Source organism: Eurytemora carolleeae, unplaced genomic scaffold, assembly GCF_000591075.1.
Source record: "Eurytemora carolleeae unplaced genomic scaffold, Eaff_2.0 scaffold1644, whole genome shotgun sequence".
Taxonomy (NCBI): Eukaryota; Metazoa; Arthropoda; class Copepoda; order Calanoida; family Temoridae; genus Eurytemora; species Eurytemora carolleeae.
The window spans coordinates 970-28,664 of record NW_019397546.1 but is presented as its reverse complement, the minus strand read 5'-3'; the positions used below and the strand labels follow the sequence as shown (position 1 = coordinate 28,664).

The window sequence follows — 27,695 nt, the reverse complement described above, 5'->3', positions numbered from 1 at the left end:
ATTTTTGAAAATATCTTTAAAAATATATTTAAAAATGTGATTAAAAATATATTTAAAAATATACTTGAAAATATATACTTTTTTAAATCGTTTTGAGAGTCTTAACTCTGAATATAAGTCCTCTCGCTCAGGTAACCACCAAAAAAGTTTTCTGAAAAAAGAATTCGGAATTTGAGTCCTAAATTTTGGCGCTAAAAAAGTCCTCTTATATTGGAAAATGCATGGGAACAAAAACACACCTGTCTATAATTCAATGTGCAGATGCATAGCAGAAAATTCAATTCTTTAAAAACGTCTCAGACTTGATTTCATTCTCCCAAGACTTTGGACTTTTCTTCTTGTTTTGTTTTTCTTCGGATATATTTTCTTCAGGACTTTAATTTCTGGGACTTTATTGGCAGCCCACACATTATTTTAGAAAAATAGTCCCAGGAATCTAAAACATAGGACTTCATTTCCAGTGACTTTTTGTCCTAGGACTTCAAAAAATTGGGAATATTTTGTTTACCAAAGTTTTTATTTATAATTTTTTTCAGAAACTTTTTTCCTGTGAGTTTCTTTCATTAGAAATTCTCTAGTCCAGATCATACAGTTCAGTCAGTTAGAAATGCTTTCTATTTTTACAGAGTATCCCAATAAATGTGGAAACTAAGAGACGACTTAAAAATCGCTTTTTTTTTGATAATTGACAAATGTTTAAGAAAAATAGCGTGTATGTGAATCTGAAAAAAAAGTTCTCAATATCTCTGTCACTTTTAAATGTCTGAAAATTGTAGCCGACATTTGGAAATCCCGAGACCATTATTTTTACTTTTATCTTTAATTGATTTAACTGGGATACATTAACAAATTTTGGGTTCACGTGTAGCAAAGAAAATATAAAAGTCATTACTTAAGTTCCATGTTTATTGGGACACCGTGTGTACAGAGAATTAAATCAAATGTTAATAACATAACATTTATGTATTAGACATAGAACAAATATAAAATATTATTTGCTAACATGTTTGCATGGGTTACAACTTAAAATGTACATTATGTACGTTGTACCCTGTACACTGTACAGGGTTACATATTCTAAAATTTCCCATGACTAGAATCGATCCGATATTGGCACTTTTGCAAAATGGTAAATAGTTTTTAACTAAATTAATTTAATATAAAAAAATGCTGCCTTTTTTAATCAAGTGATTATTGTTTATTAAATGATTGTATTGATTTTGGCTACTTAGAATATAAACGTTTTCTTGATCTATTTTTAACTAATTTATGATCAATTAATCATTGTTTACTCTCTGATCACTTGATCAATTCCTGGTAAAACCATGATTTATTAGTTGACTTGACTAATCTTCCCCCAATGATCGATTAGTTTGACTGATAAGTATTTTGAATCCATAACTGATTCCTATTTAATTCGATCAATTGTCAAGATCAGTGTTCAACACAATATATAATTTGATAAATGTTTACTGAACCCATGATCGTTTATGTAGCTAGATCAATATTCACTGAACCCATGATCGATTAGGTAGCTGGATCAATATTTACTGAACCCACGATCGATTAGGTAGCTAGATCAATATTCACTGAACCCATGATCGTTTATGCATAGCTAGATCAATATTCACTGAACCCATGATCGATTAGGTAGCTGGATCAATATTTACTGAACCCATGATCGATTAGGTAACTGGATCAATATTTACTGAACCCATGATCGTTTATGTAGCTGTATCAATATTCACTGAACCCATTATCGATCAATATCACAATAGATCAATATTCACTGAACCTATGATTGATTAGGTAGCTAGATCAATATTCACTGAACCCATGATCGATTAGGTAGCCAGATCAATATTCACTGAACCCATGATCGATTAGGTAGCTGGATCAATATTCACTAAACCCATGATTGTTTAAATAGCTGTATCAATATTCACTGAACCCATGCTCGTTTATGTAGCTGTATCAATATTCACTGAACCCATGATCGATTTTGTAGCTGTATCAATATTCACTGAACCCATGATCGATTTTGTAGCTGTATCAATATTCACTGAACCCATGATCGATTTTGTAGCTGTATCAATATTCACTGAACCCATGATCGATTTTGTAACTGTATCAATATTCACTGAACCCATGATCGATTTTGTAGCTGTATCAATTTTCACTGAACCCATGATCGATTTTGTAACTGTATCAATATTCACTGAACCCATGATCGATTTTGTAGCTGTATCAATATTCACTGAACCCATGATCGATTTTGTAGCTGTATCAATATTCACTCATGATCGATTATTTGACTTGATCAATTGATTTAGACATTATTTTTAGACCGGAAGTGTTCTGAATGTGAAGCTTGAAATTATGTTCAGTTCTTCAACGTTCTCTGCAAAAATATTTGATTAATAAATAGTTTATTTAAGACGGTGGCTAAATTACAAATTTAAAATGTACTAACCAACTTTATTTCTCTTTAAAGTTTCTTTTCCTAGAAGATTGAAATTACAAGAAACATTATGAAAACAGTTAAAAGAAAAAAATATTAAAATGCTGCTGATAAATCAAGAAGTGTTTTAAGTATTTATTTAAGAGTATTTAAGAAAACTTTAGAAAAACAAGATTTCTGGACAGCCTACGCCACAATGTATATCAGTAATTACGTTAACCTATGGTGGAATAATTATAAAGTTGTGTACGAAGCGAATATGTCACCCCCATCGAGATATTAGTAATAGAGGGGGCATCTGGAATTTTAGACTTCTTGTTGTACAGCCACTGTACACAATGACCCGATCAGAAATTCTACCTGGGGAATCATAATTCGTAAATCAGTGTTTTAAGACATTATTGTTTGAAAGTGAAGCCTACAATATTCAAGCAAAGAAAATAAGCTCATATGATTTTTGTATAAAAATGAGACATGACAAATAGAGAAAAAAATAAAATCCTTCTCCTTAATAACATCTTGTTTATTATCAAATTCTTTACTTCTGAAATCTACATTGTACAATTAACTCTTAGGAATATATGTTTCTGACTTTTAGAATTAGAATGAAAAGCAATTCTGAACTAATAATAGATCTAAATTAGGTTAGACTTAATTTTTATGTTATTGAAGAACTTAAAACTGTCAAAATATTTATTTTACATAAATGAACTTAACGTGAAACAAGTGATTTTTAAATAGAAATAATCTATTGGTTTTGTAGGAGCATATAAAAATTGGGTGTTTTGTCTTCCAGATAACTTGTTCTATCCACTCTTTTCGTATGTTATGAAAAATTTCTGAACCCGAAACATCGTTGTTTACACAATTTTTGACACTACAATATCTCATTGTTGAAAAATATTAAAATTAACTGTTCACACAATACCGTACAAATAGATGTACTTAGGATTAAACCCACTGTACTCTATGATACCAACTCAGTCATAAGGAAACATTTTTCGACAAAATTCACTGTACAGTATAAACCTAGCCAGGCAAAATTAGGAGATTTATGCCCGCCCCCTGGTCACCCCCCTATAATTAGCGAAATTGTCGCCAATAGTTAACCAGAAGGACTCTAAAAGGGTCAAAATTAAAGACTAAAAACTATCAACTAGATTATTAACTTATCACACATTATAGTTTATTAAGATATATATTTTGCCTGTTTTGCATTCTGTTTTTGACAAGCTATTTGCATCAACACCAAAAAAACTGGAGGTATAAGAGTTATATATTTGAGTAATCTATAAATAAATGTATTACTGAAAATGTTTGAATCATGAATAGTCAATAATAATTTTAATACAGGGAAATTTAGACTGTCAATTGTAAATGACTAAAATCTTCAGTTTTCCCAAAACTCAAATTCTAAAAAAACTTTCTGCAAGCTTGAGGCTAACTAAGAACAGGTTCTCCTAAACCAGACAATATTTATATTTAATTTTAAGTTGTATCCATGTTACTTTTTGCTGAACGATCCTTCATTAGAATCATTAATATAATATATAAATTTGGCTTGTCTGTCTGTCTGGGTGTTTGTTTGTTTGTTTGTATCCAATAAACGTCAAAACGGCTGAACCGATCGGGCCCAAATTTTTTGTGGGACATCTAGGGACCCCAGGGAAGGTTTATGAATCATCAAAATTTCAAATATTTGTCTCCATCAAAATTCGATCGTCATTAAATTTTTAAAAATTTTGAAAATCCGCGAAATTTTTTGTGAAAATCCACTAATTATTTTTGTTTTGTTTTACGATGTACACAAAGAGAACATGTTCACAATTAATTTAGGAGATGGGCGCGAAGCGCCCTCTAAGGCTAGAAAGAAGGGCGCGAAGCGCCTTGAATTTCTAGTTTAATAAAAGAAAGGAAAGGAAAAGGATAAGCTTCTCAAAATACAAAAAACTTAATTAAAACCTTAACATCTCTTAACAGGAAATAAGAATTTCCAAATAATTTATTCAAAATTTACTTATATATAACTTTCCTAGTAATTTCTTTTTGTTCTTAACTTGCATTATGTTCCTCTTATTGACTATTGTTCCTAATTCATGTTCAGCATGAATGGCATTTTTTTCACATATGTATGTCTCCTTCATTGTACCTTTATGTGTTGATCATCATTTCATGTTTTTCGAATTACATTTCCAATTCTTTAATTTTGTTCATAATTCCTAGTTCTTTCATTTTTGTTCTTAACTTGAAACTTGCTTAATGTTCCTATTTTTGTTCCTATTCATAACATTGTGTCCTTAGATCCTAAATCCTTTAGTTTTATTCCTATTTCCCAACAACCTTTTTATTGTTCCTTAGATTATGTATTTCATTTATTATACTTATTTTCTTAGTGCATGCATGAAACTCATGTTTTTTGGCTTGTTCCTAGCTAGTTCAATAGTCAATGTTCCTATTAAAGTTCCCATTTTATCGTTCTTTTGTTTTATGATGTTCCTAATGTAGTTCTTACTTTTTTGTTCCTACTCACCCAATCCAACATTTGTGTAATTGTGTTGACTATTGTTCCTTTTTTAAAACCCAGTTTTGTCATTTCTTCTTATCTATGATTTGATATACCAGGTTCTTTGTTTTTGTATTTTATATCATAATTCCTTCAAATAACTTGAAAAATGTGTACAAACGATGAAAAAAATTAAGAAAATTATTGTTGTAAATTGGGAACATTTTTTTCCTCAAAATCTCTGGGGGGTGCGAAGGTACCCCCCCCCCTGTATTCGCCCTATCTTCCAGGGAGGGAATGTCCCCCAATTCCCCCCCCCCCCTCCATTGGTTACGGGGTACGGGTGTCAACTCAAATATATGCTTAAAGGGAGTGTTCGCGAAAAATGAAAGGGGGTATAGGCTTAATGCGATTAAAAAGCGCTTTTAATATCTGAATGATTTGTTAGAAATTAAATTGATTTTTTACGGTCTAAGTCATATGTTGCAATTTTCTGAATTTGTATGGGCGCTGAGTTATTCGGTATGAGACGTCTTTAACAATTTTCTCCTTATAGACGCAACAGATAGAAGTAAGATTATTAGCTATCAAAAGCGCTTTTTTATCGCATTAAGCCTATACCCCATTTCATTATTAGCGAACACTCCCTTTAAGAGACATCAGATTATTATTATTATTATTATTATTATAATTATAGAATTATAATAAGTTTTGTAGTAAAAATATTATTATTTTCTCTATCATTGGATTCAATCGAAAACTCTCTCATAATACTAAGCAATCCGATTATAGTAAAGTATATTATTACTAGTTCTAGGCTTCAAGGGCACTTCATCCCTGAAGCTTCCTTAGGATCATGTGAGGAAGGCAAGCCACAACAATTTCTCGTCCGAGCCACATTCTCCTTATTTTCTCGTCCGAGCCAGCTCGGAATCCTCTTCCTTCTATTATTATGTGTTTAAAAGTTTCCATTCTCGAAGATAAAACTATATTTTAAAAATCTGGCCACGTTAGGGCATAAAATATGGATAGACTAAAGTTTTGCAATGATTACATCATGTTGGAATCTTCAAACCCATGATAATTATGTAAAACTTTATTTAGGTAAAACTTAAATCTCTTCTGCCTCCGTAATGGCTAATCTTCGTGATATAAAATAAATAGCAAAATATTCGGCATACCTCTGCCTATCATTTTCCCCGTGGAACCACCCGGAAAAATTTTATGTTTTTCACTATACTTAACAAAATAGATTGAAGTTCTATAAATTCGGAATTATTTGCGGTATTCTACACCAGGAATATCTGAAAATGCGCGTAAAAAATGTAAACATTTTTAAAGACATTAAACTTGAAAACTTTTATTCAATTATAACTGGTTTTTTCGATTTACAAAAATTGAATATTTTATTTCTTTACCAATAGTTTATCTTGGAGGATTAGACACTTAAAGAAAAAAATATTGATAGAACGAGGATTTCGAGGTGGGTTTGCCAGGAAAATGAGAAGAATGTGGCTCGGATGAGGAATTGTTGTGGTTAGCCTTCCTCCCCTCTGTGAGGTCTCACAAAAAGCTTGGACCAGAGATGTACAGCCTTTTTGACGTTTATCGGATACAAACAAGCAAACAAACAAACAAGCAAAGTATATTTTTAGATGTATTGGTAGTGCTGGAGCAGCATTCCGATAGATTTATTTTATAAATTTATTATAAAATAAACTGAAGACAGGGGCGTATAAAATATCCATACCACCCCTGCATAAACCTCTGACTGAAAATTCCATTCATAAAATGGAATTTTCAATTTAAAATGGTTCCTGTGAAACAAGCCGGAAATGAAAGTATATAGTATTTCTTATCGTGTTAAATACTGACAATTTCCTTCATTATCGCATTCGCAGCTATAACGTGAAACCGCCACTTTTACAGAAAACCCTTAATTGAAGATTTTCAGCAAGAAAAATAATGATATCTTATTTATCCTTAATAAAAAGGTTGAAATGGGTACTGTTGTGAATAGAAAACGACACTCTAATCAAGAAAATGTATTTTAGTCCCTCTAAAATCTAAAATCTAAAGTCTAAAATCTTATTGTTATGTGCTTAAATTTTGACTCATCTAAAAAATAATATTCAGTCAATAGTTTTCAGGTTTAATTGAAACAGTTTGGACCCCCCTAATTGTTTATTTACAAATTGAGTCTTGTTTTTAAAGAAACTTCTTCTAAACGTTACGTTACGTTAAAATTGAGCCTTTGTCACATAGTTTAATCCTATCGGCGTAAACCTTTGATATTTCAAACTAAGATAATTTGATCTAACAGAATTCATAGTTTAAAATATCTAAGGTCTACGACATTAAGTTCCAAAGAAAATCAGAGTTTGTGACAAAGACTTAATTCCATTGTGTAAGCAATAAGTAATCTCACGAAATAAATTAACCACTGACTAAGTACCCGGCATTGTCCAGGTTTATATTATTATATATATTCATAGTTACTCCCGCCGTAAACCTGGCCGAGCTTGTGCCGAGTATAATTATATTTCTGGTTTATTGAAAGACCAGTTCATACAGGAGTTAAGAAGTAAAAAATAATCATCCAATAAACAGCTACGTGTGTTTGACGTCTTTATCTTCTAAATAATTGAAGCAACTGCTTTAACTCCATAAAATTACGATAATAATCTAAAAATAATTATCTTCTGATATTTTTAATTTAATCTTTAATTATTTTGAGGAAAACCAGCTGTTATTATAAAATATTTAGAGTACTACGACAATTTTCCAACATTTTGGGAAAACGAAAATTTTATTTTAACTGGCAAGCTTTTTCCTTTTCGACACTTTTACCAAAAAAAATATTTATTTATTTAAATTCCTTAAATTTCTTATTTATTTGTTAAATTATTTTTATAAAACTCAATTTTATAGAGATATTAATAAGACGTACACTATATTTAGTGATACACATTTTGATTCCTACACTCAGAAATATGGACACCTAATCATTAGATTTAAAGATCTCGTCGACTTTAAAATGTCGATATCCTATTGCCCCCCCCCCCCTNTTCATCATTAATTCCTTTGTTAATTTCTAAATCAACCAATTTTAACTCCGCCTTAAATGCAAATATTTCAAAACACTTTCGTTTTAAATAAATGTTAGAAATATCCATTTTAGATCTCTTTATTTTATTATAGTGACTTTTCAAGTCAACAAATATATAGTCCTTGAATCCTTCAGTGGGTTACAAAGGGAAAATGTAGACTTTATGTAAAATAAGAGCAATGAAAGCGCCAGGGGGCGCGAACTATCGCATATTCTATTTTTCCTTGATCTTCCCTCCCCCCTTCTCTAAAATCCTGTGTACGCCCCTGTGGGACACCCTGCATCTTTATCATGTATATGGATAACCCTAGGTACCTTCATCAAGTAATTGATCTGGAGGTTGAATATCCTGCTGGGGTTCTAGTTCTGGTTGATGTCCTATAAGTCCAACAGTTCCTTTAATTCCAATCCCAAGCTCAGTCTCATCAAACTAAAAATTAAGAGTCAGACAGTTTTCAGATAGTAGGCTTACAGGACGCTTCGCGCCCATCTTCTATTTCAACTGTGAACATTTTCTCTTTGTACACATTGTAAAACAAAAACAAACAAAAAATCGAGGATTTAAAAAAAATTTTGTGGATTTTTTAAATTTTCAAAATATAATTTTGTTAGAGGCACATTTTTGAAATTTCAATCATCCATTGGGGTCACGTGACGTGAGGACCCACAAAAAATTTGGCCTGATCGGCTCAGCCGTTTTGACGTTTATTGGAAACAAACAGACAAACATGCAAAGTATAGATTGAATTCACACAATCCGCACAATTTTTAAACCCCCCCCCCTCCCCTTTAAAAAGTTTTAGAATTATAATAATAGTTTTAACTATTAATAATAGGTATTAAACATTTAGTGGTAAAAAAAATCCATTTAAAGAAAATAGCCTGAACCCCCCCCCCTCTTCAATAAAAAAGCTTTAAAAATATAGCCCTGCGTCCTATTTAAATTTAATATTTCCATTCCAAAAGAAAACATTTTTTTAAAGCAAAATTCTATCCCATTTGAAAGATATAAGAAAAAGTACAATATATATCAATAAAAATACAAACGATAACAATAACAGTAATGATGGGAAGTAAAACTTACAACATATCACAGTTTGTTATATACAGTATACACGATATCAACATTAACAAATACACCAATTTCAAATGATTCATAATTACGAAAAATAATATAAACAATAAAACTAGCGAACATCCTTATTATCAAAAACAACAATATTCTAAACAAGAAAAATCACAAAATCATAAAAAAAATAACAAACAAACACATTCAAAGTAACTTATGCAATAGCAATTACAAATGCGATATCAAAACCATATCAAAACAAACTTCCTTCTTAAAATGAATTTGTAAAAAAATATTTTTTTAATTTCGAGAAAAAAATTAACATTTACAAAATTATTTAAAAACAAACCTGATCATCGAATCTTAAGCTGCCTCTGTTCATAAGCTCTTTATTAAATATGCTGGTCTGCAACTTTAGTTTCTCATGGATATCTTTTAAATCTTGTCCATCTTGTCCATCTTGTTTATCTTGTCCATCTTGTCCATCTTGTCCATCTTGGATATTTTGTATATTTTGGATTTCTTGAAGTTTCTTTTCAGATCTTCCAGATGATCTATTTTGCTCTCCCTGGCCTCGAAACCGAGGCCTTTGCCGTCTGTAAATATATTTTATTTAAATAAGTATCATTATTATTATTGTATTCATTTATCCTATTTATACAATATCATTTTTGTTATTATAATCATTTGTCTTTTCTTTATTAGCATTATTGATAGTATTATTATTATTATAATTATTATTATTATTATTATTGTTATTATTATTATTATTATTATTATTATTATTATAATTATCATCCTTTCAGATAAAAAAGTTATAAAACACACAACTCATTTGTGCAATTTTTTAAAATGCATTTCTATATTATATATATATTCCTATCTATGCAAAAATAAAAACAAGACATTCATATATATATTGCGTACAGCCGGCCAAACGGCAGGACCGACTGGGCTGAAATATTTTGTGGACACTCATATGTGGCCTGGGCGTGTTAAAGGCTAAAAAAATCGATTTTTTTGTTTTCAAAAAAAATTCTTAAATAGTTTTTTGTCCACGGGCAACACTGGGCCTTTCAGCTAGTATTATATATCTATTCCTTTATTATATATATATATATATATATATATATATATATATATTCCTAAATTATATATATATTACTATATCTATATATATATCTATATATATCTATATATCTATATATAAATTTGGCTTGTCTGTCTGTTTGTTTGTTTGTTTGTATCCAATAAACGTCAAAACGGCTGAACCGATCGGGTCCAAATTTTTTGTCACGTGACCACAGGGAAGGTTTATGAATGATCAAAATTTCAAATATTTGTCTTCACCAAAATTTGATCTTCATTAAATTTTTGAAAATTTTGAAAATCCACGAAATTCACCATTAATTTAGAAGATGGGTGCGAAGCGCCCTCTAAGGCTAGTATATATATATATTCTTAAACCAGAAATGGTTTTTTTACAGTAAAGTGGGAAATAAATAATCAGAAAAACTGCAACCTGGTATTTTTAAATAAATCAGAGAGCTTTTTAGGTTCTGCTCCATTGCTAGCAGCAGCTGTATCTGATTTTGCTGCTGTTTCATCGGAAGAAGCTGTTTCTGGAGCTACTCTAATAACTGTATTTGTTGATGAACTTCTGTTTCTCGGTAGATTTCCTGAAAATTCTGTTTTTAGTTCCTGTTCCTTGTTTTCATGTTTCCATGTTTCCATGTTTCAATGTATCTATGTATCCATGTTTCCATGTTTCCATGTTTCCATGTTTTCATGTTTTCATGTTTTCATGTTTCCATGCTTCCATGCTTCCATGAATCCATGTTTCCATGAATCCATGTTTCCATGTTTCCATGTTTCCATGTTTCCATGTTTCCATGTTTCCATGTTTCCATGTTTCCATGTTTCCATGTTTCCATGTTTCCATGTTTCCATGCTTCCATGCTTCCATGAATCCATGTTTCCATGAATCCATGTTTCCATGTTTCCATGTTTCCATGTTTCCATGTTTCCATGTTTCCATGTTTCCATGTTTCCATGTTTTCATGTTTCCATGTTTTTCCATGTTTCCATGTTTCCATCTTCCATGCTTCCATGCTTCCATGCTTCCATGCTTCCATGCTTCCATGCTTCCATGCTTCCATGCTTCCATGCTTCCATGCTTCCATGCTTCCATTCTACTATGCTTCCATGCTTTCATGCTTCCATGCTACCATGCTTCATGTTTCGAATCCTTCGATGTTTCCATGCTTCCATGCTTCATGTTTCCATGATTCTGTTCTTGTTCCTGTTCCTGTTCTTGTTCCTGTTCCTGTTCCTGTTCCTGTTCCTGTTCCTGTTCCATTTTCTATTCCTGTTCCATTCCTGTTCCTGTTTATGTCCCTGTTCCTGTTCCTGTTGCTGTTCCTGTTCCTGTTCCTGTTTATGTCCCTATTCCTGTTGCTGTTGCTGTTCCTGTTGCTGTTCCTGTTCCTGTTCCTGTTCCTGTTCCTGTTCCTGTTACTGTTTCCGTTTTTGTTCCTGTTTCTGTTCCTGTTTCTGTTCCTGATCCTGTTCCTGTTCCTGTTCCTGTTCCTGTTCCTGTTCCTGTTTATTTTCCTGTTCCTGTTCCTGTTTCTGTTCCTGTTCCTGTTCCTGTTCCTGTTCCTATTCCTGTCCCTGTTCCTGTTTCTGTTCCTGTTCCTGTTCCTGTTCCTGTTCCTGTTCCTGTTCCTGTTCCTGTTCCTGTTCCTGTTCCTGTTCTTGATCCTGTTCCTGATCCTGTTCATACTCCTGTTCCTGTATCTGTTCCTACCTCTAATGCTCTGTCTGAATCTATGGCTAATTCTGTGCCCAGATTTGATTTGAGGACTACGTGTTGACGTGATATCGCTGGAAACTAAAAAAAAATGTTAAAAAGTTACATTTTTGATAATTAACTTGCATCCTTTTCTAATAAAACAATTTAAACATTATATAAGCGTTTCATGATACTTTTGCAATGATAAAATCTAATTAAAGAATAAAACTTTAAATTACAATTCACCTTGTACGATAAAATGATAATTTTTCTTAATAACAACTAGAAAATGTGTTATTAAAAAGTAATAATTTACAATTTAATTATTATACACACTGAACCTATGGATCACTTTGACATATGCGAGAAGTACCTAAGTATGTATTACATATTAACTTTAACATGCATAGGACAAATTTCAAGTGACCCTCCATGGAAAATGGCAAGGTCACTTTAAAGCTAAAAAACTGTTTTTACCCTTTTCTTCTTCCTGAGGTGTCTCCTTCTCCAAGAATCTAGTTAACTAAAAAAAAGAATTTATAGTGAAAAAATAATTTCATTCTTGACTTTTTAATAGACATTTAAAAGTCACAGAACCACAAATCAAAAATATCTATTTTGGTGAAAAACCGAAATTTTTAGTTTTTTTAGTTTTGCGTGATTATTCAGTTCAAGTCAAGTCAGTTTGAGCAACATTTTCCAGAATAGAAGTAGGTTTCTTTTCTCTCGAAAATTTGAATTTACCACAGACGTAATATATGGATTACTGCAGAGTCATGTGCTTAAGCGCTACGAAGTCCCCCCTTGGAAGAAAATCAGCCCTTCCTCTTGGCAATTCCTNGAACTGTTGTCGGACCTTCATGCCAAACTAACTGCACGTAAGATTGAAATCTTAAATGTTTTCTCTTCTTGAAGAGTTCTGGAGAAGAACAAAAATGTTCTGAATTTCTTAAACTAAACCGAATAAAATTGCCCTTTCATACTTCTGCCTAAAATGAAAACTAAAAGAGCTACGAGGTCACAAAGTCATGCCAGTAATGTCTAGTTAGCAGTGAGCTACACCTTTTACATTTACCTGTATAATCGCCATTACTACTGGCCTAGGAACAGTTTCAAACGTAGACTGGGCATCAAGAAATTCTAAAAATATAATTATCATAAGCAAATAGCATTGCTAGTAAATTTTTAAATCGCTTAATAAGTAATATGGATCTGTTTACACTGCACATTTGTTGTGCCTTATGGTGATAAGACTATTTAAAGTTATAACTTAAGTCTAAAAGTTGACTTCTAATTCCAGAGTTTTCTGGTTACCACTGTAGATTTATTTGCATATTTTAAATCAGAGTAAAATGTATTAACAGTTTTGTGAATTGAAATTTGTCCATCGACAATTTGTGAAAAAATTAAATTATTTTTTAACCTGAAAGAGATTTGACTGCTGCCCACACTGCTGGGCTAGATTTTTCTTCTCCGCGCTCTTTTTTCAAACTAAAATATATTTTTTAGAAATATTTGTTTCCAAAAATTCTTCTAGGTTCATTAACCCCCCTTATAGAGGTTTAAGGTTCCGTTTTACAAGTAAGTACAGACTGTTTTCAAGGGACTAGATATCAACGTATTAAAAGCTGTGACCCCTCAATTTAGATTAAAAAGTTAAACGTCCGTTTCAAAACTGTATCCTCGAAACCTTTGCTTTTTTAATCGGATTATTATTTTATTGTGTCATTGCAATGAGTGCAAAAAAGACTTTTTGGCGGGTTTTTTATTTTTTCTAGTTTGTTCAAAATGAAAGTATTTTCCCACCGAACGTAGTGAGGAGTAAAAATACTTTTATTCTGATCGAAACAAACTAGAAACAATTAAAAATCACAGCAAAACTTTTTCGCATCGCATTATTCCCATTTTAATAACAAATATAGTTTCAGTCAATTTTTACTCAACTTATTTAAAAGCAGGTCTTTAAAGTTACTTAATCACCCTGTTGTTGGGTGATTAAGTAACTTTATCACCCTAAAACGAGAAAAATTAGGTATGAAATTTGAAATTTAAATAGCAGGGTGAAATTATTTTTTTGCTCTATTGTAGGGCGATAAAGCCGATTAATCACACAATACAACGGGAAATATTAGGTGTGATAAATTATATCAAAATTTAATAAAAGGATAACGCCTACTAAATTGGAAACCTCAATCTGTTTAAAAATGTGAAAGCTAACGTCGTTTTTCTGACTCGAAAAGTACATATTCTTTTCCATTGTTTCTTATAATCAAGAAATGCGCAAGTCACTTTTGCAGAGAAACCACAATTGAAAATAAACAGTTTAAATAAACAATGGATATTTAATTCATACTCTAACAGACAAAGCTTTATAAGAGTACCGGCATGGCCGGCCAGAGGGTCGCCTGAAATTAAGCTTACAGTCTCTTTAATCCGATAAACGTTGTGAATCGAGCAGGTTATAAATTATATATATTACGTAGACAGTCCTTATATATATTACGTAGACAGTCCTTATATATATTACGTAGACAGTCCTTATATATAAGCCCTTGAATTATAAAAACTTTTATGAAAGTATTGTGTACTTTATCATTATTACTCACTTCATCGTGAATTTCATAATGAATGTGCTATAAAGTAATCATCGTGCTATAATGTTAAATTAGCTGTTCATTATATAACACGTGTGCTATACAGTTTTTAGATTATATTTTGTCCCTTGCTTAAGCTATGGACAAAATTAAATCTAAAAAGGCTTGAACCTTCGAGATATAGAAAAAATTTAAGTCCAAAATTTAATAGCACTGTGAACCAAAATAACAGTGTTATAAATAGTTTTGTTTACCTAATAGCTTGAGCTGCTTGTCTAAATACGACCTGTGGTGAATCAGCCAATATTTCAGGATTATCTAAACCCCTGAAATATATTCATCAATATAACTCGTCTTTCAGTTTAAAATAAAGAAACTTATAATTCTTTGTAAAGTGAAAACTAAAGTCTAATCCCTGCAGTTTGAAAATAACAAAAGGGGATGGTGGAGTTGGCACATTTGATGTAGGGGGGGGGGGCCCTGCCTTCATTTTTGGTTCAAATCTTCCAATTTTTTGGGTGCGCGCCTAATTAGGGTTCGAAATTCCTATAATAAAATAAAATTGAACTTTAATGACCTCTAATGACCTCTAATGACCTCTAATGACCTCCACCAATAGAAAATATTTCAACTATGGCTTAATGCATATCAAACGAAAGCTGGGAACCCAGGGAATCCAGTAGCANCATAAAGCCATAGTTGAAATATTTTCTATTTCTGGAGGTCATTAGAGGTCATTAGAGGTCATTAGAGGTCATTAAAATTCAATTTGATTTTATTTTAGGAATTTCGATCACTAATTAGGCGTGCACCCAAAAAATTGGAAGATTTGAACCAAAAATGAAGGCAGCCCCCCCCCCCCCTACATCAAATGTGCCAACTCCACCATCCCCTTTGTTATGTCAGAGAATGTATTAATCCAAGGCTCGAATTATAAAAAATCTAATTAAGAAAAATCTTTTAAAAATACTTTTTTTGCATTCAAAATATAGATTCATTTTGTCCTATTTATCTAAAGTGTGCATACTCAGTTTTTTCCTCTTCAACTCTTATATCCTCTTCTTTCTTTGCTTTTTCCACCTCTTCGTTCTTTCTCTTTTCTTCTTCAACTGCTGCTTGTTCTCCTTCCCTTAATCTTCTTTCTTCTTCTTCTCGCTTTCTATTTTCTTCTACTGCTGCCTGTTCTAAAAGAATCTGTCTTTCTCTTTCTTCCATTATTCTTCTTTCTTCTTCTTCTCGCTTTCTATTTTCTTCTACTGCTGCCTGTTCTAAAAGAATCTGTCTTTCTCTTTCTTCCATTATTCTTCTTTCTTCTTCTTCTCTCGCCAATCTTCTATCCTGCTCCTCCTAGATATATAAAGTTACAGGTATCTTTAGTAAAAGACTCAAATCCCCCCCCTCCTCTTCTTTTTAAAGGGTTGTTAACAAAACTGTTAAAAACAATATATTTTACGCAATAATCATATAATAACATAATTGAGTCTTTGCCACTCTCCCAAATTTTCTAATCTTTATATCTTTGGAACCTAATGTTGTAAACCTTAGATTTTTCCATCTTTTTGACTATTAGATCTAACAGAATATATAGGTAAAAATATTAAAGGTTACGACATCAGGTTACAGAGCTTTTGGAATTAGAAAGTCAGAGTTTGAGGCAAGAACTCAGTTCCTTTACGAAATTTCGAACTAAAACTTTAAACCTGAATTCGTTTCTTTAAAAGTTCATCACTTCTCCTCCTTTCTTCCTCTAGATTTTTCAATCTTAAAGAAAAAATATCTTCAAATTTTGTGCTTTTATTTTCATCTAGTTCAGAACTATGTAATATTTGTCAAATTTCAAATGTCGTAAAATTTTTTACCATGATTCATACTTTATCCCCTTCTGACTTTTGCAAACACTCCATTTAAACCAACAGTTTCTTGTGAGAAAAATAAAAAAAATTAAATTTTTGTTTAAAATTTTCTTACTTTGTCAATTTTTCTTCTTCCTTCTTTTTTTCCTGTTCTTCCAGAATTCTTTTATTTTCCTTATCTTCCTTTTTCTTTTCTTCTTCTAAGATCAGTCTTCTCTCTTCTTCTTCTTTCTTTCTTCTCTCATCTTCCTGGAAGAATAAATTAGAGAATCAAAATTAGACACAAAAAAAATTATTAAGAAAGATCTGAAACCCCTTAGATTTATTTTATAGAATGTGCTTAAATAAAGTTTGAAATAAAGTCTGAACAAATTCTGTTTTTATCATTATGATTTCAAAGCATATTTTTTTCTCTGAATTATAAGGGAATTGAGTCTTTGCCACAAACTATAATTTTTGACTCCCTATATCTGGGCAACCTAATGATGTAAACCTTTGATATTTCTAACTTAGACTATTTATTTTAAAGTATCAGATTTCATAGTTTGAAAAATATAAGGTCTACAACATTGGTTAGCAAGGATATTGGGATTAGAAAATCAGAGTTTGTGGCAGGGACTCAATTCCTTTAAATAAGGATATTAAAATTATTCAATGTTAAAGGAAAACATAGAGGTTTTCGTATATACACCATAGTTAATGCTAAATGGAAGCATTGAAGACATAAAAGATGCTTAAACTCTAAAATTGAAAACAAAACCCTGGACCACATTATAAAAAGAATTGAAGAGCTAAAAACGCTAATCCCGAGTTTTTATGTCCCCCTGAACATATATGAAATTCAATTTTTCCTATTTTTGAATTTGTAATAAAACTTCTCATGCTTAATTTGTCAATGTCAAAAGTTTTAAATTTTCTTTGTTTTTGAACTTCGATTTTACACTTTCTTTGAACCCAAACTTTGCAAACTTAATTCATCTTTTAAACTTATGATCGGTTTACATTACATACAGGGTTACCCACACAGGATGAGACTGTAAAGACGACCAGAGACTTTTACACTATCACGGTCCCAAGGTTTAATAACGTCTTATGTCTTAAATATACTCTTTTATTAATTTTTTAGCAAAGAAAGAATTAGGTTTACAGTTGCAGAGAATGTTTAATATATCAGGAAACAATAGAATATATTCCGCACAGTCGTCTCTGAAGTTTCATTTGACAGCACAAAAAAGGCAAATCATGTTCAAGAAGTTGAAAAACAATCGTTTTTTACCGGACCAACGAATTTTTCAAAAGATTTTGAGAAAAAGACGATATCGTTTTTAACTAAACGAACGATTTTTTGGAACAATATTTATTATGAAAGAATAATTTTTTCAAACAAATTTTTGAAAAAAACTATCGTTCTTTTGCTGAACGAAAGAATTTATTGAACGAACGATTTTACTGATCAATTGTTCAATGAGAAAACAAACGAAATAGAATGAAAATGAACGATAATACTGAGAACGAACAAAATAATTTTTTGAACGATTAAAAAAAACGAAATGGGTCGTTTACAAACGATGAACAAACAAAATGAAAAAAGTCGAACGTGCACATCTCTAATTAATATTGATAGTATATATACTGTTTAGACAGTTTAAATCAAACAGGATCAGAAACTTTCAAACTTGGGTTTAAATCTTAAATTAGAATCAAAGTTTAACCGATCAATTTAGTAAATAATCAATACAATAGAATATCCATAGAAGGGGGTGATTCATATGGTGTACTGTCTCACTCTACCTTAAATAGACTTTATGTGAACTGTACAACTTGCTCTCGCTGCTTTATAGTCAGTCAGCCCTTTACTTAAACTGAACCGGAGTCTGCAGTGTATAATCTCCTGTGGAGAAGTTTTTTTCAAAACTCTACAGAACATGATACGGTTCAGATAAAACAAAGACAAGATGCGAAGAAAACTGTACCAAAGGGGATGAGCATCGGTTTTTGAATGAACAACATTTTTGATATCAAACAAAGTGTTTCGTGAAAAACGGTGTCGTTCAAAGAGGAGAAAAAAAACGAACAATGGACTAACGAAATGGATCGTTCAGAAAAATGAGAAAATTATCGTTTTTTAAAAATTAACGAAAAAACTAACTATTTAAAATTGTTTAAAAGTATTTGAAAAAGCAATATTTTTTTTTACTAAACGAACGAATTTTCGAAAGATTAAAATAAACGATCGCTTTTCACTGAATGAACGATTTTTTGGAACAAACTTTTTAAAAAACTATAGATTTCAACTGAACAAACGATTTTTTGCGAACAAATTTTTGAAAAAATGTGTTTTTTACTGAACGAACGAGTTTACTGAATGAACGATTTTGATGAACGATCATTCAGTGATAAAACGAACGAAATAGATGGGAAATGAACAAGAATTTTTGAGAACGAACAAAATCAATATTTTTCGAACGATTGAAAAAAGCCCAACAACATGGGTTGTTCACGAACAATGAACAAACGAAATGAAAAAAGTTAAACATGTTCATCTCTACAGTCGAACCACCCATAAAAATTACACAAAATGGTCTACTGAAAAATCACCTGTTTCTGTTCAACAATGGCCGCCTCTTGTTCTGCCCTTAGTATATCTTGCTCCTGAGCCCTTTGTCGTTCCAACAAGAAATCTCTGAAATAAAAAGCATGGGCATAAAAAAATTCATTCAAAACTAAGATAGTTTCTTATACTGCGCTTCGCGCCTATCTTCTTTTTCAACTTTTATCTGTGGCTTCATCTGTGAGCATCTTCTCTTTGTACAGTATAACATTTTTTTTAAATTTGCGGATTTCATAATATTTTTTTCGCGCATTTTCAAACTTTTACAAAATTAAATAATTTAAGATAAAAATATTTTAATATTACATATTTAAAGTCTGATTGGTCATAAACCTTCCCTGGGGGCCCTAGATGTCCCACAAAAAATTTGGGCCCGATCGGTTCAGCCGTTTTGACGTTTATTGGATGCAAGCAAATAATCAGACAAGCTAAATTTATATATATATAATCATGAACATAAACAGAAAAAGTGAGATTTCCCCAAAATTTCTTTAAACATCTATTTACCTGAGCCGTTCTTGAGGCCTTTCAGGGACTTCTGGAGAAATTTTAAGGAAGTCTGAAGATATTGTGTTTTGTGAAGTCACCGGTTGCTGCTGGAACAGTTGCGGGGTTGCTGGCTGTGGCTGAAACGGTGATTGAGTCACTGGCTGCTGCAGGAATGGTTGTGGAGTCACCGGTTGCTGCTGGAACTGTTGTGGAGTCACTGGTTGCTGCTGGAATGGTTGTAGAGTCACCGGTTGCTGCTGGAACTGTTGTGGAGCCACTGGTTGCTGCTGGAACGATGATGGAGTCACTGGCTGCTGCTGGAACTGTTGTGGAGTAACTGGTTGCTCCTGGAACGGTGATGGAGTCACTGGTTGCTGCTGGAATGGTTGTGGAGTCATTGGTTGCTGCTGAAACGGTGATGGAGTCACTGGCTGCTGCTGGAACGGTTGTGGATTCCCCAGTAGCCCCTGAATTTGTTGGGAGTCACTCAATGTCTCTTGCTCAGGAAGTCCTTGCTGCTTTCTCCGAGCATTCTCTCTATGGCCCTGGTTTATCTTGTTTACAATATTGTCAAATAACCCTCTTCCTCCACCTCCTTCAACAACAGTAGAATTTATCAAATCTTAAGACACTTAATTCATCTTAAAAAAAAACTAATTTTTATTTTTTTAACTTAAAAGGGTACCCATCGTAAAGCAACCAGTAATAAAAGAGTCTTTGACTGAAGATAACCTTCAAAATATAAAATAGTGTTAATTTGGATTATGCAAAAAATCTAACTGAAGTTAAGAGCATAAATCCACATGTTCCCTGGAAGACTAGGATTCTGAATGATATTTGGTACTTCAGCTGTACTCTGAACCCTGGTGTTGAAGAAGGTAGGATCAATGTTAGGTAGAGGAGTAGTTAACAGCAATCCTTGTTCTCCTTCAGCACTAAACAGTTTGAGGCTTTAACTTTTGGTTCGAATAGCGCTTAGCCAAATCCACTAAACTCCTTAGCAAAAACTTTTAATTAATTAAAGGAGTATATACAGTATATAATTACATCAAGCCGAGTTAATGAATTGAGAGATGATACAAATTTAATTAAATTTATATAAAACCGCCACCAGAAGCTGAAGGGGTTCGTTACTATCAGCAGATTTAAAATAGAAAAATGATGACCTCAAGATTGACCTGAAAATGTTTATGACTAACTTTTGCTTTTATTAAAGGGACTGTGAGCGTATTTTCATGTGACCTTTTATTTAAAGTTTTAGCAGCGTAGACCTAGTTCCAGGACGATTCAACAGCTATTTAACACATTCTTCCTCTTTGCATGGATGGTCACTTGAACTTACGCTTACAGTCCCTTTAAATTAAGCAACAAATGTAGCTCACGAGAAAATATAGAAGGAAAAAATAATGGCTTTAAAACAATAGTTCTTGGTTTGTTTTAGCTTTATCTTCTCTCCGGGACAAAATTAGGCATTGTGTAAACAACTGTTTAGAATAAACTATTTTGAAATTTCCAGAACTTCTTAGATTTTTCTGGAACCTTAAAAAGGTTCACAAATTAAAAGGTCCAAAAGCGTTGAAAAAACAAACCAAGTTATTGTACATCATGAACACCATGTCTAACCTGAGTCTTGATTCTAACTGAAGCCTAAGCTGATCAAATATACCCAGAACAGGACTGAAATATAACAATGTTTTAAATTTCCATCTCTCTCATCTTCGCCCCCCCCCCATTATCATATGGACAAAAAAGAAGCATAGAATACAATTGAATTCAGCGCTAAGCAGTCTTTTTAATTTTGTAACTCGTCAATTTTAACTTTATACTTTTAGCGGTTCCTACCGTTCTTCAGTTTTAGATTCCTCGAAAAACTGCACTTGTTGTCTTAACTGCTCCTCTTGTGGAAGAGACTCTTGTTGATTTGGCTGGAGAGCTTCTTGTTGAAAAGATTGCTCTTGTTGAAATCTGAGAAATTCAGACTCTTGATTACTATTCGTCTGATCTTTGTTTTGAAGAAAGAGATTGCCTTGAACCGGTTCCGGAGCAGCTACAGGGGATTGATCAGAAAACAGTCTTGGAGCAAGTGTTGAGAGCCGGAGAGATTCCTCTGGAAATGGCATCACTGGCAGCGAGGCTCTATTGGACTAAAAAATATTTGAAAATTTTTTTTTTTTTCAAGAATGTGTGGAAATTTTTACTGTGATCTACTCTTTACTTGAACCGCAAAAATTAAAAATACAACAGCTTACAGAGCTCGGCTAGAGTTACGCTAGGATAGTTCAAAATTTAAAAATAATAAATGATATGTGGTTGAACCAGGTTGAACCATCTCTACCAATTTCAACGACTTCTACCAATTAAATGAGTGTTCCCAATATTTACAAGTTGCTTTTGGATAGAATTCATATTATGGTAAAATTGCAATTATAAATTAATACTTATATGTCCCAATTTTAAATTGAATAACTCCTGTTGGAGTTTATATAAATTAATGAAACTAGGCTTTTAAGGCGCTTCGCGCCCATCTTCTATTTAAATTGTGAACATGTTTTTTTGTTTACATTTTAAAACAAAGAGGAAAGAAATTTTGCGGATTTAAAAAAAAAAAAAATTCGCGGATTTTCAAGAATTTAATTTTTTTTTACAAAATTAAAAACCTTTAAAACACATTTTTTAAAAATTTGTATCATTCATAAGCCTTCCCTGTGGTCACGTAATGTCACACAAAAAAATTGGGCCCGATCGGTTCAGCCGTTTTGACGTATATTGGGTACAAACAAACAAGCAGACACCCAAACAGACAAACAGACAGACAACCAAATTTATATATAGATTAATCTGATTGACCTGTTTCAATTTTATTGTTTAGCCTAAAAAAACTTGCCTTTACCATTTGCTTAAAATCTTTTATTACGGTTGAATTTCAGAATATATCAATTAGCAATATAAAAGTCATGAAAAATTCTGCACAATTGCTAATTATTTGTTGTATTGTTAGGTTAACCATTTGTGGTAAAGTAAAGACAAGCAAAATAAATTAATGAATAATAAAGTATGTTATAGATAAAGCCAATATTTTTAACAGAAGTTCATTTATCCATTTAGATTTTAGATATGCTTTAAGGAGTAGAACTATGGAGGAGGTGCAGAAACGCCAATCTCAACCAACAGATTTGCAGAATGTAAACCCCACCCATCAACATCCAAACCCCACAGATTCTCTCCAAATCTTTTTCGACATTTACTTTTCATAAAAACATCTTTATGTTTAAAATTTCAACATTACACCATAGTTTTTGATGATGTAGATAAACTATTTGCATTGTACCTGTTCTTCCTCTGGATTTGGAAATCTGAACTGTCTTGGAGTTTCAGGAGAGCCCTGTTTGGAAACAAATTTTTTTAAATTTAAATAAATGGAGGTATCATTTAACCTTTCCATTCCTAACTTTTTTGGTATTAACCGGACAGTGAGAGCAACAGTTAGGTTTACAATCTTTGAAATATTGATTTTGATTTTAAGGAAAAAAAATAAAAAGGCATTTGTTCCCTGGGAAGATGGAAATTCTGGCTCAAATTCGAGTGCAGGGGGTTTGGAAAACCCGCCAAAATCTGTTGCCGGGAACTGTGATTGGATAAAAGGATTCGTCAGCTGATCGGCCCTTGCGCTCTGAAATCGGTTTCTTGCTTGAGCTACAGCTGTAACCAGTTGTTCGTCTTCAGGTGATGTTTTAGTGTTAATTTCATCTGGGAAAAGAGAAGGAGAGCGAAGACGTATTTCATCTAAAAAAACTCATTTTTTGTTTTTTCAAAGGATGCAGTCAAGCATTTCAAAATTGATCTACAGTTAAATAACTCATTTCAAAATTGATCTACAGTTCTATAACTCATTTTAAAATTGATCTACAGTTCAATAGCTCATTTCAAAAGATTTAACATTAAAATGTTAATTTTTCATTAAAATTTACACAAACATTGTTTTTACAACCTGAGAAAAGTTTTCCATTGGCTTGCTTCAACGATCCATCTAAAATTAAGAATGAGTACAGCTTTCCATTTATTCTTATATTCCTGTCCTGTTACAGAACTTGATACATTATCAGCTCTAAAGATAATTTTTTATAACATTTTCCAGAATTTTTTAAAAACCTTTATTAATTAGAATGAATTGTTTTACAAATGAAAAATACTGACCTTCAGTTCTCTGCTCTTGGAAGTGTTCTTGAACCTGCTCTATAGGAATAGGTTCAAATCCTCCAGGGTTAACTTGTGTATCCCGCTTCCACCGTCCTATAATATACACTAGGGTTAACTCGTGTATCCTGCTTCCACCGTCCTATAATATACACTAGGGTTAACTTGTGTATCCCGCTTCCACCATCCTATAATATACATGCACTAGGGTTAACTTGGGTGTCCAACTGCTACAGTCCTAAAATATACAGTAAGGACAAGAAGCATGAATTGAAATTTTAGAATTTTCCTTGTGCAATTAATCCAAATACTATTTTTGCCAGAAGCATTTCAATATGGACATGCATGTGTATATTACTTATAGTCAAATAATTTTGCTCCAAATGATATTTTTATGATGGAAAAGGACAAAAACATACAAGTAATACTTATTACGAACCAATTCTTGATCAAAAACAGAAATGAAAAGCACAAAAATATTGAATTATAATGATTAACGTCAATCTAATTAAATTTTCTTTTATATGATCGCCCACACATTTCTCCCCCCCCCATGAAGCCCTCAAGCCCCCTCCCCACAAAGCCACCTCCCTTCCACGTCTTAAATATTTGTAAAGACGTATAATTGGTCATTAAAAAATTCTGATTAAATTTTTCAATAAGTTCTAGGGAACTTTCTTAAGAATATTCAATTCATGTTGTATTCCTGTAATTAATTAATTCATAAAATCAAATTTTAATTGTTTTATCAAATCCATGTACGTACTTACTCTATAAATTATAGGTTGTCTAAACCCAAAACTACAGAATCATAAATTTGGGAACCCGGCGCTGCCCAGGTTACTCATAGCTAATCCCGCCGTTTACCCGCACTAGATCGATTTAACCGGGAAACAACATTTTCGCTATAAAGGTCGACACTCTGAACTTATGATCTCAAAAAGGCTGAGAACATTTACGTGGTTCTCCCGAGTTCCACAATCAAAATTTTAGACAAATTAGTCAATGGGTTCCTGAGTTGTGATCAGAAAAACAAACAAACAGACAGACAGACAAACAGAGATTATAACATTATAACTATAGATAGTATCAAATCTATTTCTTATATTTTTTCTTTGAATAATGTCAGTATCAATATTTGTTCAGTCAAAATCTTAATTTAACGGCTAAAAATTAGGTCCAAGTAAAGGCTAACTGACTTTTAACCATTGGACCCCTAATTTACCAGTCCCTTAAGCTAATTAAAATAGGTTTTTTTTTCAAAAATGATCCGCCTAGACCATTTAAAGATTACATTCAAGTTGTAAGGCCAGGGGCGTATTCAGGAATTTGTCCAGGGGGGCTTACATTTTTTCGTTTCCAGGGGAGGAGGGCTCAGCACCCTTTGTACCTGAAAGCCCCCTGAAATCAATAGATTTCACTGGTCCAGGGGGGGCTCAGCACCCGTTGGGGCCTGAAAACCCCCAATAGATTTCACTGGTCCAGGCGGGGCTTAGCCCCCATAGCCCCTCCGCCTGAATACGCCTCTGCGTACGACCATGTTAACCCTTCCTAACTTTTTATTTATATTATCTTGGCACCCAGCCTTGCCTGGAAACTAAATTTGCTCTTTAATGCTCGATCTTATTGGTTTAGAATTTAAAACCACATTCCCCTGGTTCTATCGAGTTTCCCAATCAAAATTTGAGGCAAATCGGTCAATCAACGGTCTTTACGAAAGTTATTTTACCTGAAGTTCTAGGAAAACCAGAGAATAGAAGAATATACAAACTCAAAACCTGAAAACAAAACAGTCTTGTTAAAAGTGTGATTAGGACTTGAGTCTTTGCCTCAAACTCTGATGATTTTCTAATCTCTATACCTAATACCTATGCAACCCAAATAGATTATCAATTACAAGTGTCACAAGTGTCAAATATAACAAAGAAAACGAAATGTTCTCCCTTTAGTTGACATGTGTTCTAAGATCAAATAAAAAATGTAAATACAGAAACTAAAAAACGCAGAAAGTTTCACTGCAAGATAAGCTCTTCATCCTTAAATTATCACACAAAAACTAAGTAGACTCTTGTGACGTAAGAATACAGCTGTACAGTGTACTGAAAGTGAACAATATAGATTAAATAAAATATCAGATAGGACACTAGATTCGAATGAAACTCGTTCAAAATAACCCTGAGGCCGAAGCCCAGAGGAGTTTCGCGCAGGCGGCGTAAAACAGGCTCTCTCTGTCTTGTATTTCGACAGAAAATACGCATACGATTCCTAAAATGTCGTCTTTCTGTTCCACAGTTTTCTGGTTCTCATTGTAGGAATGAGAAAGTTTGTATAAGGGGAAAAGCAGTGTAAACGAATGAAAGTGTATGAAAAATGAAAATGCTGCAGAATATTAAGTTAATGAACATATAAAAGTTGTTAGATAAAAGCGAATGGACACATTAGCTAATTAAAAGATGATTAACATATATTTCGTTGATTTTTATTCTTTCATGAACTAAAATCTAAAATTTGTTCTTTGAGTTTTTTGTACGTTAAATCAACGTTAAAGGAAAAGAAGGATGATCGTGGGGGGGGGGAGGGGGGGAGTTGAGTCTATATTAGGGACACGTAATTATACAATCAATTGTTTTATTTCCCACCAACTAATGACTTAAATATTGTTCAGTCAGTACAGGGGTTTTCAGCAAACATACGATTGAAATCCACATCAGCATTTAGTTCTAATATAATGTTTTTTTTAAAATTATAATTATCCCTTTTGCACCAGCAAAAAAGTGTTAAAAAATTTTTAACTTTGAAGTAGAGTAGGAAATATATTTTTAACAATAGATTAGAACAGAACTCTATAAATTGTTGCACTATATGTAGTATCAAATAATCTATTTATTTAATCTGTGTCGTGAGTGTCGTTTATCCTTATAACGGTAATTGGACCGAAGGAAAAACAATTTAGAATCAGAGGAAGTAGAAAATGATTCAATTGTGAATTAAGTATCTATCAGGTTTTACAGTCTATTTTTATGTGTTCCATACAGTTGTATAATACAAGGCTTTTAGGGCGCTTTGCGCCACACTTGTGTATTAATTTTAGTAAATCACAAATTTTCGATGATTATTCTGCTGTTTATTAGATTTTCAATAAAATTTATGTTGAAATTTTTCCAATAGACTTTTTTCAAATTTGACTTTTATTAAACCTCTCCTGATGGGGTTATTTGAGTTTTCGGTTCAGCTGTTTATGATGTTTATCAAATACAGAAGGACAGACAAGCAAATACATAGATTTAGAGATAATATTAAATTTTTACTAAAATGATTTTTTATTAAATAATCAAATATATTTTTATTATATTAAAATTTCACAATATGGATAACCAAGATTTAAAAAAATGTGGCTGACATCTTCTGACAATTTTTTTGCTCGACATCTAAGAAAAGATATTAAGCGTTTGAAGTATTTAGTTGTTGATGAAATTTACTATCTTTGAGCAATGAGCTTACCTTAAAATGGCGCATCTTTGTTTGTTGTTGAAACACAAATATCCCGTGTTCCCTGTTCTGCAACAATGTTCACTTTATAAATTGTTTTCAATTTATCATCATGTCACTTTGGAATTTATTTTAAAGATTCACATTTGTTTAAATTTTATTTTTGCTCAGAATTTTCAATATGATGTAAGTTTACAATATATTAAACATAAACAGGGATGTGAAACAAAATGTTTAAAGCATTTTCTATTAATTAATACATTCATAAATAACGCTACTTAACCCCCACCCCCATATAATCTGTTCAGTGTTCATCCTTTGCTTTCTTTCTTCTTAATCTAAATTTCTAGTCTTCAATTCTCTCCCTCTTCCTATATAACTGTAATAAATACAGTAATCCCTATATTTGTTAACCTGAACATACCTAGACATATTACGTTGTACATTGTCTGTAAATCTAAATGCGCTTATCATTAACTACGCAAAACTTGTAATGCTTAATTGCCTAGTCTAGTTACGTCTGTAAAAA

The 27,695-nt window shown here is 32.3% G+C and overlaps 1 protein-coding gene across 1 annotated transcript; it reads right to left on the bottom strand.

Moving 5' to 3' along the window:
* Nucleotides 1-1,966: 1,966 nt before the first annotated feature.
* Nucleotides 1,967-27,231, bottom strand: LOC111714832 (trichohyalin). Its single transcript, XM_023490033.1, has 24 exons — nt 27,179-27,231; nt 25,407-25,455; nt 23,678-23,773; nt 23,472-23,510; nt 23,034-23,266; nt 22,812-22,865; nt 21,326-21,627; nt 21,107-21,160; nt 20,294-20,418; nt 19,502-20,078; nt 18,982-19,066; nt 16,499-16,632; nt 16,231-16,291; nt 15,809-15,877; nt 15,558-15,724; nt 14,785-14,856; nt 13,360-13,427; nt 13,012-13,076; nt 12,414-12,459; nt 11,952-12,035; nt 10,665-10,821; nt 9,492-9,738; nt 8,389-8,503; nt 1,967-2,401 (listed from the first exon to the last, which is right to left on the bottom strand). Exons 1-24 carry the CDS (start codon nt 27,191-27,193, stop codon nt 2,343-2,345), a joined length of 2,973 nt encoding a protein of 990 aa, XP_023345801.1. The 5' UTR covers nt 27,194-27,231; the 3' UTR covers nt 1,967-2,342.
* Between the last annotated feature and the right edge of the window lie 464 nt (nt 27,232-27,695).

Excerpts from the sequence above, each read along its gene's own strand:
- LOC111714832 (XM_023490033.1), bottom strand. Across the intron at positions 23,267-23,471 it reads CAATGGAAAACTTTTCTCAG|ATGAAATACGTCTTCGCTCT; the intron begins GTTGTAAAAACA and ends GAGTTTTTTTAG. Across the intron at positions 12,460-13,011 it reads TAGTAATGGCGATTATACAG|TTAACTAGATTCTTGGAGAA; the intron begins GTAAATGTAAAA and ends TCTTTTTTTTAG.